The 19,787-nt window shown below is 35.5% G+C and overlaps 1 protein-coding gene and 1 pseudogene across 1 annotated transcript; both read right to left on the bottom strand.

Annotated features, from left to right (window-relative positions):
* Nucleotides 1–2,529: 2,529 nt before the first annotated feature.
* On the bottom strand, nucleotides 2,530–11,439 carry LOC107695167 (mutS protein homolog 5-like; annotated as a pseudogene).
* Nucleotides 11,440–15,526: 4,087 nt separating this feature from the next.
* Nucleotides 15,527–18,952, bottom strand: LOC107695176 (40S ribosomal protein S5). The gene is made up of 6 exons (XM_016494996.1): nucleotides 18,857–18,952; nucleotides 18,151–18,258; nucleotides 16,465–16,674; nucleotides 16,181–16,309; nucleotides 15,774–15,872; nucleotides 15,527–15,644 (listed from the first exon to the last, which is right to left on the bottom strand). The coding sequence occupies exons 2-6, from the start codon at nucleotides 18,256–18,258 to the stop codon at nucleotides 15,576–15,578; spliced, it is 615 nt and encodes a 204-aa protein (XP_016350482.1). The 5' UTR covers nucleotides 18,857–18,952; the 3' UTR covers nucleotides 15,527–15,575.
* Nucleotides 18,953–19,787: the final 835 nt, after the last annotated feature.

Here is a 19,787-nt window from a genome sequence, read left to right as displayed (position 1 = left end):
ATTATTTTGAAATGTGTTTTGGTGAGAAAATAATCTATTAAGAAAGCAGGAAGCATTAAAAAAGAAAACGTTAAATGCTGACTTTATCTTATTCTGTCAACCCCCCGGCACTCACGTGTTTTTCAGCAAGACACTAAATCCTGAGTGACTGACTGACCCTTTCATCATCTGCCTCTGCAAATGTCAAATGTCATTTTCTCCCTTCACAAACTGACAGTAAGTGGCAAAAATGAAGAGCTCCGACTTGACAAGGATCCACCTTAAATTACAACAGAAACACTTAATTGTTGTTCCAGAATAGCAGTAATCGTGTGATGGGCCATTAATGCCAACAAAAGTACCTTCTGAAATGGCTTTTAATGAAAAGGGGGAGGCTTACTGTGTACAAATCTGACACAAATATAAAAAGATAACGTCATCCAAATGTCAAATGAACTGCACTTTTGGGTCAAGATGTGATGGACAAGACACATTATGTCTTATTTTGGGCAGCCTCTTTTTTTCCCCAGTAAAAACAGATGATACAGAGCTGAAAAGGTTTTTTGTTTTTTTTTTACAGCCGTTTCACTTTCTATTTGCGGTAAGGTGGAAAGGTTGCTAAAATCTGTCTATTATATTATAATATATATTGTAATAGCTGTAGCCTACTTAAAGTTTTGCATTCTTAATAACTGCAGAAAAAAAAAACATTCATATCTTAGCAAGCTATTTCTACCGGATCTTACCTTCATTAATACTTTTGCTGGTGTAACTTTAAATGTCAGCATACAAAAGACCTGACAGACCATTTTACAGTGCATCAATATGCCAAAAACACTGTGAGCGTAGTGCATTCATGAGATTTTACACTATAAACAGACAAATATCTTGTTATTCATTATAGATGTTGTTTTTGGTATTGTTTTCAATCCATATGAAGTATCTAAGACAGCCCAATAATATAAAAGTATTAACATTTTAATAATGCTTAAAATGTGCTACATCATCACAGATATGTTTAACGATTTAAATTAATGGTGTCAGTTTTGCTGACTTAGCCGATGCGCATGCTTTGTCATTATGGCAAAATAACAGCACCTAATGCAGCTACGATGAAGCCTCTGTCCGAGCACAACCATTATGATCTCAAACATTTGTTTCATCAACACAGTTAATGACACAAGTGGACAGTATATTCATTCATTATAGCATAACAACTGTTACTTGTGGATGTAGATGCATTTCACTAACCTCAGCACATAGCTCATCACAATAGCACTCAGAAAGCTGAATAGATGGCTTGAATTCATTTGTACAAATTATCCAGGGTTGTACGTCACAAACACACTGTAGACTCTCTCTTACACTTCTTTTGTAGCCAAATCTGGAATTTGCACTTGTTAGATTGGTTAAATTCACACTTCTCAAGTCTGTTATAACCAAAAATAATTTAAAGCAATTTAAAAACATTTTGGCTCACAACGGATGGACTTTAAAGCTACATATTTAAATATTTAAAAATAATAATAAATATTACAAAAGCATATAGCTAAATTACTGAAAGCTGAATTTAAAAGAAAACTGTAAATATAAATGAAATTAAAAATAATTAAAAACATTAATAAATACTATAATAGTATATAAATAATAATCTAGCAACTATTCCTAAACGCTTACCATTAACAAACCTCTACTTCACTCTACTGAGTGCATTTGATTCTGCAATAAATGGTGTGGATGTTATTTAAGGTCCTTGTGGTGGGCGTTCTCTATCTGCTCGGTTTCCCACACAGAAGGTAATCCTACCAGAGCAGATCTTTTTTTGGTTCTCTTGCGACAGATGGCTCGAGAACTTAATTGATTTGATAAACTTGGAGCAAGTTGTCGTTTCTTTCTAATACTGTTGATTACTTGAGGAAACTCATTAAAGGTCCTCTGAAATCAAGTCAGCCCCTAGAGAGTTAATAATTGCCGTGTTTTCTGCACTACCATTCGGTGGCGGTGCTCCTGTGAACTGAAGGTGATGAAATAAAAAAGCCTGTTTACAGCAAATTAATGCTAAGACAACATGACTTTCTATTCAAATATCTTTACTCGCTGCAAAAACAAACATATAGCATGATTAGTATGTTCAAATCATGAACAAAGGACTATTACAAACTGATTCTGAATCTGAACTCAACTGAATCGCACAAGACAAAAAAAAAAGATTGTTTTGAATCAATCTTTTTTTTGTGCCAAAAAAAGGCATTCTGTAGAAAGCACTGTAATGGTTAGTTCAAATTAGGTATGTGAACTATATCTGCAAGATCTAGCAATTAAAAAAAAAAAAAGATCAAAACAAATACCACAGCCATTTGCTGCTGTTTAAAACTGTTCCAATTTTTTGTCATTAAAATATTTTGAAACATTTCCAATTTGGAACACAGGAGCAAGTATGATATAATTCATCAGCTTTAAATGTTTGCGTTTGTGAATGTTGAAACCTTGAAATTAAATACATTTCACCACAAAATGAACCCACAGTCCCACAGTTCAGCTACGATGTTTTCACAGCACCTCTTCAAGAGTTGGGAGCACCTCGTCTTTCAAGTAAGTATCGAGATCGAGATCAGGGTCATCTTCAACACACCTGAATCAGGAAATATATTTTGAGTAGGAGGAGGACAGAATTTAAAAATAATTGTTTTGCTGTTCAGACCATCCCATACCTGCTGTACTGTTCATCTGAAGATGGCCTGTCCATCTTTCTGAAGGTTCTCCCTGTTCTGTATAACTCTGACACCTGCATAAATGATGATATTTAGGAGATCAAATCCCATAATGTCATACAGAAACTAAACAGCATGCACACATTTAACATTTTGACAGTGTTTTGATAAAAAGTGATAGATTGCTACTCAAAGTTAGACTTTGAACTTGAAAACTCATGCAGATATCCACAACTTTGATTTCACAGAGATGCAGGACGTTACATAAATGTTGATCACAGGAAGCAGTATCTGCCGATACGATCACTGATACAGATCTTTTTAAAGCCTTCTTTTTATCATGAAGATTTATTTATAGTGATGCTTCAATCAGGATTTTTACAGACATTCATTCAGGGCCTGAATTTCATTTTTGAAAATGGGGGAATTCCCCTCTTAGGTGACTCTTGTGGGGTGGGGGGGGGTGGTTAGACATTTTTCAAAAATATATAGTTATCTCACCTAAATGTTTGATCATGCAGTGCATTTTTGTTTTTACAATGGTTGCACAATAGCTTACACACAGCACAAGTCTGATTTTGTGAGCTGTATGTGAGGCGGCCTTAGGTGTGCGCTTTGAGTGTGCATGAGCGCACCATCTCTAGGAGAGCGCACGAGTGCTGAATGGCTTAAACACTAGCAAGACTTAAAAAGAAATGCAAATTATAAACTTTAGTGACGATGCGACACTGCCTCTGCACTGCACTGATTGTGCAAGTGACAATTCCTGTGTCTTTGCAGCGTGCAGCTCGCTTATAGTGCAGATGCGGTGATTTGAAGCCATTTGGGCATTTTTAGAGGTAAAGAGAGAGCGCGCGTGGTGATTCACTCATACTGTTTGTGAAAATATGTCTCACAGAAAGTTTTCAAATTAGTTTGTAAGTTATTTTATAAAGAAATATGAGTTGTACCTCACTTTCAGCATTATAATTATTTTACCCGCGCTGGACAGAGATTGAGACTGTGCCGCTACATGTCATGCCAAACCTCTCACGGTAGGTGCATAGTCAGCTTGAGATCGGTTTATGAGATCGGCCTTTTTAGAGACCGCCGATCAAACTTCCCAAAGCGATTACCTGTCGATAGCGATCGGTCGGAGCACCCCTAATAAATGGACATTTAAAAACCAAAAAAAAAAAAAAAACAACTCATAAAAAGGAAACTCATTTTGAGGAAACAGCCTTTAAAGATATGTATGTTAACTGAAATCTACAGATGCAAATAAATAAAGTGCAATTTAACAAACACTTAAAAGTCTATTTTGCATGTTTTATTTCCACTAGCCTGGAAAAAAAACATGTTATGAAAAGCCAAATAGCCCAAAATCTCAAAATTGACCAGTGCATGAAAAAACAATGTTTTTGCCTGTAGTGTCTTGCCCTAACATTCACATGACCAAAAAAAGCATTGTTTTCAGAAAAAGCATTGTTTTCAGATTGGGAATATTAGCAAAATGTTCTTAGAACATATTTTTGTTAGCTTTGTGGCAATGTAGCACCTTTATGGTCGAAAGTAGGAGATAACAAGAATATCCCACATCTGACCCACATCTGAATTCAATATAAAAAAATTACTGTATCATACCTCCACTCCTCTCTTGACCAGGTCGGGAATGCCGAATATTAGCTGCACAACTCAACTGGCAGATGCCGTTTTTTACTTGGTACAAAAACACCAGCTCTTCTCCCTCTATAGCTGTCTCTAGAGTCTGCCAAACAAAAACCAAAAATGCATAAATTGGTTTATTGGTCTTGAAATCACAGGGACAGAAATGGTTGATGAAAATTGTATTTTCTGGTCACAGCATGCTTCTGTGGCACCAGTAAAGCCAGCAGTGGAGAATCAGAGATCAAGCCCAGCTGTATGAGGCTGTGGAAGCATGTCGACATAAGTAAGTGAGGACACTGTGGCCCACGACGCAGCCAGTGATTGAGACATGCGGTCAGAAGAAACAATCCATCCACCTGCATCATTAACACACACAATATTAGTTGAAATACCTTCATGCTTTTCTATAAGTCCTGTTTGCTCCTCCTGGTTATTTCAAACTTACAGTGTTGGTTCCTTTACCAAATTCATCCACTAGAACAAGAGAATCCCTAGTGCTGTGGTTCAAGGAATGAATCATCTAGACGGGAATCATAATTATTAGAAAACAGCAGAAGGATGATATTGCAATTCTCTATGTATTTCAATGACTCATCAGTTTTGAATGGCAGCCTTGCAAACAGTTATCAAAACCAATTCAAGCTACATGAATGAGGGACATGACACTTTGGAAACATCTACAAAATCAAAGATGGATGTTACAGAAATAAAAAAATATACAGGGCCTTTGTGTGTGTTCAGGAGGATGTGATGGCCTCACCTGGGTCATGTCTATCATGAAGGTGCTCAGACCCACTGATACAGACTCACGGCTATGCATACGGCTAAAGATTCCATCCGCCAGCCCAATCTCTGCCTCTTTAGCAGGAACATCTGAACTGATCAGCGCCATGAACACAATCAGTCCCACCTTTAGAGACCATACAAGATGTTACAAAAATGAAGAAATGCCTACATTTAGGATCATTACCAAACAAGAGTCATGGAACCCTGTCTTTAGTTCATTTTTAAGTAAAGTCCATTTCAAGTAAAGTCAGTTCACTCAATAGTCATATTTGTAACGCCTCCGGGAAGCTATTTCTGGCATGCAAGACTAATTTCTATCTACTTGAATGGGAAAATACCAAACTCTCAAAATCTGCTTGCCAAACTCACATTTAAATAACATTTCAATTCAGCAATAAAAATCTGCCATGTACTGACCCATGAATGTTGTTTGTTTCTTATCTTTAAATCTTATTTCATGTAAGATGTGCATGTGCAGTCCAAAGCATGCATCTCAGGACACTGACTGTTTCTATGGGAACTGGAACTTCTAATGAAGGGACTTATTCCACTATATTGCATGTTGCACTTTCTCCCATTCATAGTAATATAAGTGAATTGCATTGTAGTCTTTTCAATTATTGCTATTATTTATTTAGAAATTAGCCCATGTAGGGTGTTAACGTGAATGTGAGGTCTGTGATATTTATTGCTGGGTTTGCCTGTTTTAGATAGATGCTCTTGCCGGAGGAATTTGGTCCTGTAATAACTGTCACTTTGCCTTCAGTTTCAGAGCTGATGTATGTGTTTGACACAAATACTGGAGTACACAGCTCCAGCAAAGGATGTCTGAAAGACAAAGAAGGATAAACATATAAACAGAAGAATAGAGAAATCAGAAAATCCATCTCATTAGAAGAGATGATTTGTACCGTGACTCAATCAGGGCCAGTCTGTGGTTTGGTGTCAGGGTTGGACAGCAGTAGCCAAGATCCAGAGAAGCCTGAGCTAAAGCAATGAGACAGTCCAGCTCTGCACATAGAGACATGACCTTATACAAACAGTCGCTCCGCTGAAGCACCTCATTACCGCCATCTCCAGATCTGGAAAAAATTAACATGATTACAAACTGTTTTAAAAGACACAGTAAGGGTTCTGTGCAATTAATTAATTATTCGAAAGAAAGAAAGAAAGACCTATGGTGTCACAATGCAGGTCTCCCAGCATGCTGTCCAGCTCTTTGGTTCGAGTGCTACGGTAATGCAGTTGGTCCTTTGATAGGAACTGAAATAATCCAAAAATAATCCTCAAACATTAATGAGTCTAAGACAAAGAGGCCTGAAATATGTACTCCACGTGTGCACATTCAATTTCTGTGATTAATATTAGTTACAGTACCATGACCATGCTTTTCAATTAAGATTAGTTATCATGCTTTTCTGTTGAAAGGAAGCACTTTGATCCATATGCAATAAAGTAGGTAAGATTTTCAAACTATAATCTTAAACAGAAGACAAGAATCAAAAATAGAAAAGCACACATAAGACTGAAATTATCTACGAAACAAAGTCTGTACAACAAGCAGTTTCCAGTTTAAAACAAATCCTATCCAGAATATTTGAGGAAATTAATATGGTGTTGCCTTGAAGATATTGTGTTAAAAGTACTGGCATACTCACAATGCAATCAAGACCCTCAATCTCAAAGCTCTGTTTATCCAGCATGTTGGGTAATCTTGGCACTGACAGTAAAAATCCAATCTGTCATCCAACACAGAATGAAATATCAGGGTGTCATCATGTATATCAGTTAAATAAATGTAAGCACTATCCGTTAACCTTTTTTCAGATATTTGATTGTATGCACTACTACAAAATTTGCCTTGAAATGCCTACCATATGCTGTTCATTATCAATTAGCATCTCTAAAACCTATTCATTTTGTTCATTTCAACAAGATCTCTTAAGGTGAAATGTGCCATTTTTTTCCATTTTAAAATATTTTCTCTTGTCAAAGTTGAATATGCAGAGATCTCTATATAATTAAACCTTTAATAGGCTGATTCTCCCCTTTCAACATAGCAGTGTGTTTGAGTGGCTCAAAATGTCTACAGATGGTTCAACCAATGGCATGTATAGTATAGTATAATATAGTATAGTTTTGGAATTCTGTTTGGTGGCACAGAAATGTTACAATAAATTGAAATTCTGTGACTAACTGCAAGCTCTTTCTTTATTAAATGAAACAGCTCTGCTTGCTGCTTTTGTTAACCCAGATGTCACAGTCGTTACAGCTGCTTGCCATTTACTTGCTGCAGTGCACTAATTACAGGAACAGTCATCCTGGAGCAAGCTGGGGTCAAGTGGCCCGCTCAGGGGCACAATGGCCACCTCACTGACTCTTCATTTATTGGGTCGCTCCAACAAGGAATTGAACCCGCAACCTTTATGTTAACAGCTCTGTGTCAACAATTAGGTAACACATCACACTTTAATGAACAGAGGGCAGCATTAATCACTTCCAGAGCAGAGGGGATGTAGATGACACACAAAACGGATCCGAACAGATGCGATACACAGTGTGGACAGTCAACCATTTAAATCAGATTCCAATCAGATATGCACAAAATCGGATTTGGACTGATAGTCTGAACAAGTCTATAGTTTTACCGTTTACTGCACTTTATTATTCTTCAAGTTTTTTTAATGTATAATGGCAATATGAATCTGAAGTCTTGCGCATTCACAGAAAATAACTTAATTTCACATTGAAAAATAAGGCGGGTAATTAAATAACAGTTTCATTTTCCTAGTTATCTGTGAATGATATATTAGCCACCAATATATTGTGCACCTTCAGTTACTATTCCATCAGAACTGAAGAAATCAATGGAAAACCACTCACTCTCATCAATAACAGGATCAACATTCGGCCTAACAGTGAATCGGTTCTCAGCTATACTTCCTTCAAAGTCCACCTGCAATGGAGAATGACAAACCCAAGGCAATTACATTAAGTCTGTAATAATTTAACATAAACATCAATTGCAACAAAAAATGGAACATGCTTTAGTCCATTATTCAGTCTCACCACTTTACTGATGTATGTGGCAATGTAGAAAAGATCATCGGAGAAGTTTTGAGTGATTTCACTGAAAAGTTGGATGCACTGGGGCATGGAGAGCGAACAGTGTCCCTAATGCACAATGCACTGTACACTGTCTGATATTAGAGAAACATGGTGAAGAAAAAAGAAAAAAAAAAACAGGATAGCCAATCCTTTTAAGGAACAACTAATTAACTGACTATTGTGCCCACACCTTATATAGGCCTTGCCAGACGGCAACCTTCGGGTTAGAGCGAGACATTTTATGCAGCAACGTCTGTATGAAAGACAAGACAAGAGTCAATTCATTTGGGTGGCTTTTGTTGTTCTGTAATTTGGCTCTGATTAAACAATGTTGATTTTTACACAAAATGCTGAAAACTGTACCGAGATGTTCTTGATATTCCGCAGGCAACTCTGTAAAGTGTTAAGATCAGCAAAGTTACGAGGGGCTGTGAAGAAAGGCATCACTTCCTGACGCCTCTTCAGGATGTTCAGATCTCGAGTAGGTCTGTGGAACCACTGCCTGAGACAGAGGAGAAAAAGACATCTATATTTCATCCAGTTAGGGCTTAAACACCTTTTAAATGTGCTAAATGATCTGTTACAAAACCAGAATTTTACCGTAAAAGCCGAGAGCCAAACTTGCTCCGACATCGATTAAGAACACCTGCAGAAAAAACACAACGTGGGTATTTATTCCCATTCACTTTTATTGCAAGCAAAAGATCAGCATGGGCATTATTATAAGATTAAAAAAAAAAAAAAAAGACTTTCATTTTAATGGATGAACTATTCCTTTAAATAAACATTTTTATAAATTATAACTTTCCACTAAACAATTACCATTCTCAACTTTTCTGACTACTCACTGAAACAGGGGTTCTCAATGTTTTTGTGCAAGGGACCACCATCCTAAAATGTTTTTTAAATATTCACGTATAATTTAGCATATTTAGAATATCAATTTACTGATTTAAACTTTGAAAACTAATATTATAAATATGTGCTAAATATTATTTAGAAAATATAAGGTTTCTATTATTGCATTTCTTCTATTCACTATAGTACTGTTCTTTTAGATTTCTACATTTTTTATTAATATTTTTTCTTTAAATATATTTTATTGTGATACAATTTTATTATTCATTTATTGATTTTAAACTTTTTTTTTTATTATTTATTTGTTTTTACATTTTTACACCATTTTTATCTAAACTTTTTCATGGATCCCCTAGCTTTCCCTTGTGGACAACAGTTTCAAAACCCTTACACAAAAAATACCAATTTAATTAGCTTTAAATGGTGCACAGAATAATACATTTTACCATAAAGACTCAATCCTTCTTTCTCTCCTAACTGGAGCTTAAAGACGGAAGGATGCAGCTCAGATTTAAAGATCTGGAGTGCACTGAGGAGAAAGTACAAACAGGTTTTTATACCTCCAGAAAGTTGAAAATAAAAGATGGGACTTGTTCATTCGACCAACCTGTATGTGTCTCTGTCGATGTACACAACATCTTTCCTGCAAAATAATGAATAAATAAAGCAGAGTTTTATACTCACTGAAAAAAACAAGAAGAACAAGTAATTGACACACAAATGTCTTACAGTGTGCAAGTCAAAAACTGCAATATGGGGACGCCCGTATGGTGAAGAAAAAAGAAAAAAAAAAACAGGATAGCCAATCCTTTTAAGGAACAACTAATTAACTGACTATTGTGCCCACACCTTATATAGGCCTTGCCAGACGGCAACCTTCGGGTTAGAGCGAGACATTTTATGCAGCAACGTCTGTATGAAAGACAAGACAAGAGTCAATTCATTTGGGTGGCTTTTGTTGTTCTGTAATTTGGCTCTGATTAAACAATGTTGATTTTTACACAAAATGCTGAAAACTGTACCGAGATGTTCTTGATATTCCGCAGGCAACTCTGTAAAGTGTTAAGATCAGCAAAGTTACGAGGGGCTGTGAAGAAAGGCATCACTTCCTGACGCCTCTTCAGGATGTTCAGATCTCGAGTAGGTCTGTGGAACCACTGCCTGAGACAGAGGAGAAAAAGACATCTATATTTCATCCAGTTAGGGCTTAAACACCTTTTAAATGTGCTAAATGATCTGTTACAAAACCAGAATTTTACCGTAAAAGCCGAGAGCCAAACTTGCTCCGACATCGATTAAGAACACCTGCAGAAAAAACACAACGTGGGTATTTATTCCCATTCACTTTTATTGCAAGCAAAAGATCAGCATGGGCATTATTATAAGATTAAAAAAAAAAAAAAAAGACTTTCATTTTAATGGATGAACTATTCCTTTAAATAAACATTTTTATAAATTATAACTTTCCACTAAACAATTACCATTCTCAACTTTTCTGACTACTCACTGAAACAGGGGTTCTCAATGTTTTTGTGCAAGGGACCACCATCCTAAAATGTTTTTTAAATATTCACGTATAATTTAGCATATTTAGAATATCAATTTACTGATTTAAACTTTGAAAACTAATATTATAAATATGTGCTAAATATTATTTAGAAAATATAAGGTTTCTATTATTGCATTTCTTCTACTCGCTATAGTACTGTACTTTTAGATATATAGATTTTTTGTTTAAATATATTTATATTATTTTGATACATTTTTATTATTTATTTAAATCAAATTATTAATTTATTTATTTAAAACTTATTTTTATTATTTATTTGTTTTTACACCATTATTATCGAAACTTTTTCATGGATCCCCTAGCACTCACTTGTGAACCCCAGTTTCAAAATCCCTTCACAAAAACATGACAGGATTTAAAAACGGTGCACAAAAAAATACATTTTACCATAAAGACTCAATCCTTCTTTCTCGCCTGACTGGAGCTTAAATACGGAAGGATGCAGCTCAGATTTAAAGATCTGGAGTGCACTGAGGAGAAAGTACAAACAGGTTTTTATACCTCCAGAAAGTTGAAAATAAAAGATGGGACTTGTTCATTCGACCAACCTGTATGTGTCTCTGTCGATGTACACAACATCTTTCCTGCAAAATAATGAATAAATAAAGCAGAGTTTTATACTCACTGAAAAAAACAAGAAGAACAAGTAATTGACACACAAATGTCTTACAGTGTGCAAGTCAAAAACTGCAATATGGGGACGCCCGTACTGCTGTCTTCCAGGTCTAAGCCAACTCTCCTCCTCTCCAGACACTTCAACAGCCCTCCTATTGACCTCATCTACGGCAGAGAAGATCGTCATGATATGCCCATTTATTCGTCCAGCATAAAACACCTCTGATGTCTCACCATCAGCACTGAGTCTAATGGGATACAGGAGGAGAGATACGGGATTTTCTCGCTCTCTGTGATGGTGGGAGGGAGAGACGGGAGGTGTGCTGACCTCCAGACCTGTAAAAGATCTGAGAGTTTTTCACTAAGCTGGTAAAATGCAGCAAAATTTCATGCACGCATGCAGTATTTCATAATACTTCTACTTCTTGTTATGATTTATTTTTTATTGGTATATAAATGATATTGGGGAAAGACTAGCTAGGTCAAAACGTTACACAGATCAAAGCTTTTTTTTTTTTGTCATCTTTGAAATTCATTAGCATCCCCATCCACTTTCAAAGTAATATAAGGAAAAGTGCAGCATGAACATCCTGCTAAACTTTTCCTTTTGTGCTCCACAAAATTACATCCTTTTCCTCTGAATTGTGATACAGAACAAAATCAAGCTATTTGTGAGTACTTACCAAAGTTTGCATTTGGAAACATGCCTATTTCAGGCTTACATTCACGATTCAATTCTGAAATTGAAGCAAAATTAGACATCGATTTGATAGTCGAAACTTGAAAAGAATGATTAAGCGAGATTATCTGTGGTAATCACCTAAATGAATGATTTAGTCAAAACTGAAGTGTTTACCAAGCTTTTCGATAAACTGGGTCAAGCTGTGCTCCTGTTTGGCACTTGTTATTATGACATTTGGACTCCTGTATGACTGAAACAGAAAATTCATGATGGCGTAAACACAATGGCCATCAAACAAATACAACATGCATTTGTCAACCTAATGCATCACCAATCAATGTTCTCTTCGACTAGATTTGACATGACATGCAGATACAACCAACAGACACTGTGCATGCAAGAAAATGAATGAACAAAAAGCAGCGGGCGAAATACAGCTCAATGCAAATGCTCACATGTTAAGTAGTGTGGCAGAGAGACAAAAAAGAGAATTAAGAGATGAGGGAAATAAACTACAGCCACTGATCTATGCAGACATTTGAGGTGCAGTACCTCTATCCAGCAGGTGGAGGTCGCTGTTGTCCATCGTGCCCGGCATAAAATGCAGAGAATAATCGTGACTGTCATAGTAACTTATTCCAATTTGTCCTTGTTGAACAAATTCACTCAGAAAAATCTAAAATTAAACAAAATGGCCACATTATTGTGTTACTAACGCAATAAGTACTTTATAACTGAGATGTAAAACAACAATAGGCCTATTGATTTACCTCACGGTTTCCCTCATCCTCTTCATCTTCATTTATACTCACAGCTCTACTTTCACTGTGCAAAAACACTGTACATTTAGACTTAAAGCATGATAGTTGAAGAAAGAGTCTTGTGTCTTTGTTTCTTTTTGACTAAATGTAATCGTTAACCTTGAGGAAAATAAACACATTACAGAAGAAAAATCTGAGATGAGTTTCTGAAGTTGACGTCGAGTATCTAACAAGATAAAGTTGGGGGCAAAAAAGATAGGATATCCGCTGTTTTAATTTTTGTTTTGTTTTTCTGTAATACTGTAATAATCAAGTGCCTCAGACGATAGCAGGTGAATATGGCGAACCATTAAAAAAAATGGTTAGCCCTCTTGGACAGGTATTGTACTCTAAGCATTTTTTTAAAATATATATATATATTATTCATATTTTATTCTATGTCCTTTGTAGAGGACGCCAGGAAGTTATAAATAGATAAATAAATACATAAATAGACATGAAAAGGCATGCATAGGCAAAACCAATGGGTTTTTTTTTTCATTCACCAATCAGTTTTTAGATTTCAGGCTATTTTAACCAAACTTTGTACAAAGATGATTCTCAACTATGTTATAAAAGATACCAGAATCAATGACTTGATATACTATTTTACTTTATGCAATATGTGCGTGAAATGTCCATACAATGATATTCCCATTCTATGCAATGGAGCTATACTTTGCATCTAATTTGCATATTAATGTATTCTTGGGGAAAACCATCATGAAAAAAGAAGTGTTATAATGGGAGTAATAACTTAGCAACATTTTCATAAGAATATCTCATATTTCATAGGAATATTGATCTATCATTTCTTTCCCTATTGACTTGTTGTCTCCCCCCAAAATGCCTGATTAACATGTTTGTCCTGGTGTCCTCTACAGAAAACACGTATGAAAATTGTGCCTTGTTTCGTAACAAAAAGTCATATTCTGATTTGAAACCCCAAAACATTTTTCTGAGATGTTTATTTACAAAAAACAATTTGAAAATTAGTCAGATTTAAATGATAATTACAAATATTAACATATTTCCCTAAGAGTGATAAATTTGATCATTCTATCAATATCAGTCATTTTTAAATACCATGGGAGAAGGTGTTTATGATCAAACCTCCAAACCTTTGGTATCTCTAAAAAGCCCTGAAAAAAAACTGACATGTACGGTCTGTGAAATGTAAATGCATGAATAAATGCTGATAAAAACGGTAAGCTTATCTTGTTAGGATTGTTATAAAGACAAAGAAAAAATAAGAATACATTAATTTACATAGCAATTATTATAATTACTCAACTTTCTTTAAAAAAACTTTTTTTTTTTACACTTTGCCTGATCTTTTGTAATGGAGTCCATTACTTAAGCTTACTCTGAATAAAACAATGTCAGAAGACGTGAGAGCAGGGTGCTGGGACCAGAAGAAATCAGAACTGCTTGAGATGCCATTGCAGAGTATCAGAGCAGTCATTGTTGAAAGTGAAGTTTAAACCCATGGCAAACTTCTCTCCTGTTAGTCCACACAAGGCAGGAAGAACGCAACTCTTTTCATAGAAGACGACCTGAAAGTGCCGTTCAAAGAAAATTACACACAATGACATGCACAGAATTTAAAAATACAGTCTCCTGTATTCTGATATATATATGTATATATATATATATATATATATATATACTTGACATTTCATATGAACTGAACATTACAATAAAACAAATGTGAAAAAACAATGACAGCAATGACTTATTTTTCACTTACCCACAGACGGGAGAAGACAAAAGAAGAAACTCCTGTATTCTGATATATATATATATATATATATATATATATATATATATATACTTGACATTTCATATGAACTGAACATTACAATAAAACAAATGTGAAAAAACAATGACAGCAATGACTTATTTTTCACTTACCCACAGACGGGAGAAGACAAAAGAAGAAAATACATCTAAAAATGTTAAACATGTTTAGATTTTCTTGGTCTCCAGTGATTAATCAGCACAATTCCTTTACAATTCAGAAGGGTCCAGTTTGTACATTATCTGATCAGCTTTATCAGTGATCTGACCCTCAAATCAGATGCAAGCAGTATATTATAATCTTTTCCTCTAACCCTCCCCTTTAAACATTAAAAATGCATCTCCACCCTGAAACAATTTCATTCAGCTTGAGCAGTTTGTTGATGCAGCTCTGAGGTCAAACATCGTTGGCAGAGGTCTCTGAATGCCCCATTACACCCCATGTCATTTAATCATGCAGGCAGACAAAGTGTAGTGTCAAACCACACCTCAATAAAGCTGGCTTAGCTTTCACTATGTAACTAAGTTTTTATAACCTTGAGGTTACAATGTGACGCCTTTGCTGGCAAGAGTAGACCAGCAGCACAAATTTAATTAGATGTTAAATGTCCAAAAATTGTAATTTAACTAAACCGATTCCTCAAGGCAGCTTAGATGAAAAACAAGGCACAAAAGGATCTCTGAACAGTGCACAGAAATAGACGTAAAATAAAAAAAACAGAAACAGTTGTCATTTTTGACCACACAACTGCTGAAATAGTCTGCATAACAAATTGAGCATTGACTAGATTTAGACATTACTTTGGGACAGAAAAAAATGTGACTTTTCTGAGGTAGATTAGCCAAAAAGAAAATCACTTTTGTAGAAACATCACAATTCACCCTTATGTTCATGTACACTGCCTGATGCAAAACACAGTGGTTATATCAGCAATGAATCATTTAAAAAAAAATGTACACAGGGCAAGAATAGGTTTCACTCTTCCTTTATTGTAATCCAAATTTATACAAAATGGAGATTAGCGGTTAGACTTGGCCACTCTCTCCAGCTCATCTTTCTTCTTGATGGCATAAGAGTTGGAGGAACCCTGCAATAGACAAAACTTTAAAATAGCAATCAAATAAAAAGATTCATAAAAGACTATATACTGTAGATGCCCTGAAAGTGTTGACAACACAGTAAAAGTAAAACGCTCCAATCAGATTGTTTCTCTTACCTTGGCGGCGTTTATGAGCTCATCAGCAAGACACTCTGCAATAGTCTTGATGTTCCTAAAAGCAGCTTCTCTTGCACCAGTGCAAAGCAGCCAGATGGCCTAAAATCATAACACACACATAAGACCATATCTTCACCTGCCATTTCTGTGCTCTATATTTTCTGTGAATGGCCACCCAAGTCTGAAGAGGCTTAATAGAGTGCCCTGGGATACTAAAAGCATCCTAACATATGACAAGTCCCTTAGAAGTCAACATGTCTACTTATAACATGTACTTTCTTAATGCCATGTTCCTGGTCTCACTGTGAACATTTCATTTGCATTCTTTACCCCCCAAAAATAAAAGGTTAGCCAATAGACAAATAACCATCTAGGCTTTGTTTTAGCAAACCCTCACTCAAACGGACCTGGTTGACCCTGCGCAGAGGTGACACATCGACAGCCTGTCTCCTCACGGTTCCAGCACGTCCGATACGAGTGGAGTCCTCACGAGGGCCGCTGTTGATGATGGCGTTCACCAGGATCTGCAGAGGATTCTGGAAAAAAAATTAAACTGTCTACCCCTTTGAAAGTCACAACATCTTAGAAATAGTTTGATAAATTGTTATACAACATTTACATTCTACTATAAATTTAAGTCAGACCCAAGGCAACCAGGCATTAATAAATCTGTGGAAAACTGTTGTCTCACCTCGCCAGTGAGCAGGTGGATGATCTCAAAGGCGTGTTTGACGATGCGGACGGTCAGCAGTTTCTTGCCGTTGTTGCGTCCGTGCATCATCATGGAGTTAGTGACGCGCTCCACAATGGGACACTGAGCCTTACGGAAACGCTTGGCTGCGTATCTGCCGCTGGAATGAGGGAGGTATTTGGCATATTTCTCCTTCACGGCAATGTAATCCTAATGAAAGAGACACATGTTGACCTGTATCCGATACATGAATTTCTACAGTCTCTAAATTACCAATATGATCAAAATGTTACTGAAAAATCTACTACATGCCATCTGCTGTCTGATTTATAGTTTATCCCTTTTTAGTAAGCAAAAGATCTTTTAATATAATTCTAAAAACACCTTCTAAAAAGACTTGCCATGAAATCTTCATTGATTTTAATTAAGTAAACTCAACTTTCCTATTAATATTTTAATATGAACATTTACAGCGCTGTAGCAACTTGGATTTACTTGACTAATACATTTTTAGAAATGTTAAAAGCATCAAATATGATACAACAGACTTTTGATGAATGTTACTGCACACCTCTTAATTGTGTTTCATTTAGTCCACAACAAAAACAGAGCTATATAATATTTATAAATGCACACACGAACATATAAATATATAGAGAAATAAAGACAAAGATGTTTATTCCTCCGAGTATGAGCTCCATATTGTCGTATCATACTATAATACTATTGTCCTATTTCATACCATATATACTATGTGCCAACCGCGGTTAAATTATTCAATAGAGAATTGCAAAAATGAGATGTCATATTGGTATACTGTAGCTTTTTACAATTTTTTTGGTTGTGTAATTTATTGTATGTTATGTACTGTGCTAATGTTGTGTACTGGCCATGTCATGGTTGTCCAAGATGAATTTCCTAGAGATGGGAAAATAAAGTATATTTTATTCTATTCTATAAGCCTGATATATCAAACATGATACAAAAACAACACATGTGACCCTGGAGCACAAAACCAGTGTTAAGTAGCATGAGTATATTTGTAGCAATAGCCAAAAATACATTGTATGGGTCAAAATTATACACTTTTCCTTTTATGCCAAAAATCATTAGGATATTAAGTAAAGATCATGTTCCATGAAGATATTTAGTAAATTTCCTACCATAAATATATCAAAACTTTTTGATTAGTAATATGCACAACACTTCATTTGCACAACTTTAAAGGCGATTTTCTCAATATTTTGATTTATTTGCACCCTCAGATTGCAGATTTTCAAATAGTTGTATCTTGGTTAAATAGTCCTCACAAACCATACATCAATGGAAAGCTTATTTATTCAGCTTTCAGCCTACTGTATCATATTTGATACACAAATTTCTAAGGCCTCTAAATCAACACAGTGAACACACTACTACATGCCCTCAATTGTCTGATTGATGGTTTATACTTTTTTTTAGCAAGTAAAAGGCCTCTTAGTAAGACAAATTATTGGGAGATTTAGAGTGACAACTGATATGCATTTTAATGTGCATTTTATGTAAGCAGTCTGCTATATTGTTTAGATCTCCTTTATTTACTTTTTACTGGGGGATTTGACTATTATTTCATATGTCAGGGCTAATGGACAAATAAAAAGCAATTATCAGAAAAGTTGTTCATTTCCATGAATGTGTCAAACACACCTGCAGAGAGATGTCGTTGATCTGCACATCATCTGTGCTCCATTTGCCAAAGAGTTTGATCTCTGGTGTTTCAGCAACAGCTGGCACAGCCTCCCAATCTTCAGCCATCTTTCAAACCAAATGAGAATATCATTTTATGTACATAAGGGTGTACAGAAAACACCCAAAAAAATCATACAGGTGTGGCCAAAATAACTAAACAACTGGGGTAAAAATTCTAAATAAATTCATTAAGACAAGTGTCTAACTTGAAAAAGCGATCATTGAAAAAGCAATATTTTTCAATTAATAATACATAAAGCATACGGTCCTGCTCAATATAGACAATTTATATTGACAATTAAACAAAAACAAAATTAAAGATTACCGCGACCTGTCCTCGTGTTGAACACATTAAATGACCACGAACTATTTACATCCTAAACGCATTAAAATTCTGGCGATGCACCTCAATAATATATTTAACACGATTCAATCAACTCTTACATTATTTGAGGAATAGAAAATAAAGTGGCACAGAACTGAAAACTCTTCTAAAGGAGAAACAGCGGACTCACGGACCGCTTACAGAACGCGTTCAATTCATCGTTTTGACAAGACATATATGGGTTAAAACATGAATATAAGTATGTTAACAACCAGATGTGTATACTTTGACGAGGGTGGGAGGGATATAAACGCTTTAATACATGTTTTTCATCGTTACCTTCGCAGCGTGTGTGTGAATGGCGCACTCGAGCAGGCGGAAAGGAGGAGCGACACGAGGAACGAGAAAAACCCCCACTTCCGCTCAATGCGCTTCCGAGTCGTCGAGCTTCTTCTTCTTCTTCTTCTTTGGAATTTTTTGGCGTATTCCGCACCATAGGCACATACCGCCACCAAATGTTTCTAATCATACATGGATGATAGTCCCGCCTCTATTCATATTTTATTTATTTATTAATTTTGTAATTGTTCATTTTATTTCGGGCTCACCCAAGCTGTATTTCTGGCTGCTGCGTGTTCAGCTCACATGCCAAAAAACCCAGCTTGTGTGTTCCCCTATTCCTTTGCGTTATTTATTTATTTATTTAACTATCAAATTCGTTTATTTAATCCTGTTTCTACTATATATTCCCTTACTATTCTTTGATTAATACCTTTTTTTAATCCTTTTCCTAATATCCAACTTATCTTCTTTTTTTTCTTTATTATTACCATTTAAGTTCTTTATCATTTTAATTCTCTCTATATTATATTTCCGACATTTTAATATTAGATGTTCAACGGTTTCTATTGCCCCACAAAAAGCACATGTACCTGTAATATGTTTACCTATTTTGTATAATGATGCATTTAGTCCTGTGTGCCCAAATTGTAATCTATTTAAAATCACCTCATCTTTCCTACATCTTCCAAAATTGTATACCTCTTTAACTGATGAATTAATTCTGCTCTTGCTATCATTAAGGCATTATTTGGAGTATGTCAAAATGCTCCAGTACATACTCTTAAAGCTTTAGCCTGTATTATATCCAATTTTTTTAGGTTTGTTTTGGCTGCTGCTCTGTATATTATACAACCATAATCAAAAATGGGTCTCAGCATACCTCTATATTAATCATTGTTGTTATCTGCAGCCGATCCACATCCTGATA

Source organism: Sinocyclocheilus anshuiensis, unplaced genomic scaffold, assembly GCF_001515605.1.
Source record: "Sinocyclocheilus anshuiensis isolate Anshui unplaced genomic scaffold, SAMN03320099.WGS_v1.1 scaffold550, whole genome shotgun sequence".
Lineage (NCBI taxonomy): Eukaryota > Metazoa > Chordata > Actinopteri > Cypriniformes > Cyprinidae > Sinocyclocheilus > Sinocyclocheilus anshuiensis.
Note: the sequence above shows the minus strand (reverse complement) of the source record. Positions and strands in the feature narration are given on the sequence as shown.

Coding starts and splice junctions, on each gene's coding strand:
- LOC107695176 (XM_016494996.1), bottom strand. CDS start 18,258: ATGGCTGAAGATTGGGAGGCTGTGCCAGCTGTTGCTGAAACACCAGAG. Junction 16,675..18,150: donor TCAACGACATCTCTCTGCAG/GTGTGTTTGACA, acceptor CTCTTTCATTAG/GATTACATTGCCGTGAAGGA. Junction 15,645..15,773: donor AGCTCATAAACGCCGCCAAG/GTAAGAGAAACA, acceptor TGTCTATTGCAG/GGTTCCTCCAACTCTTATGC.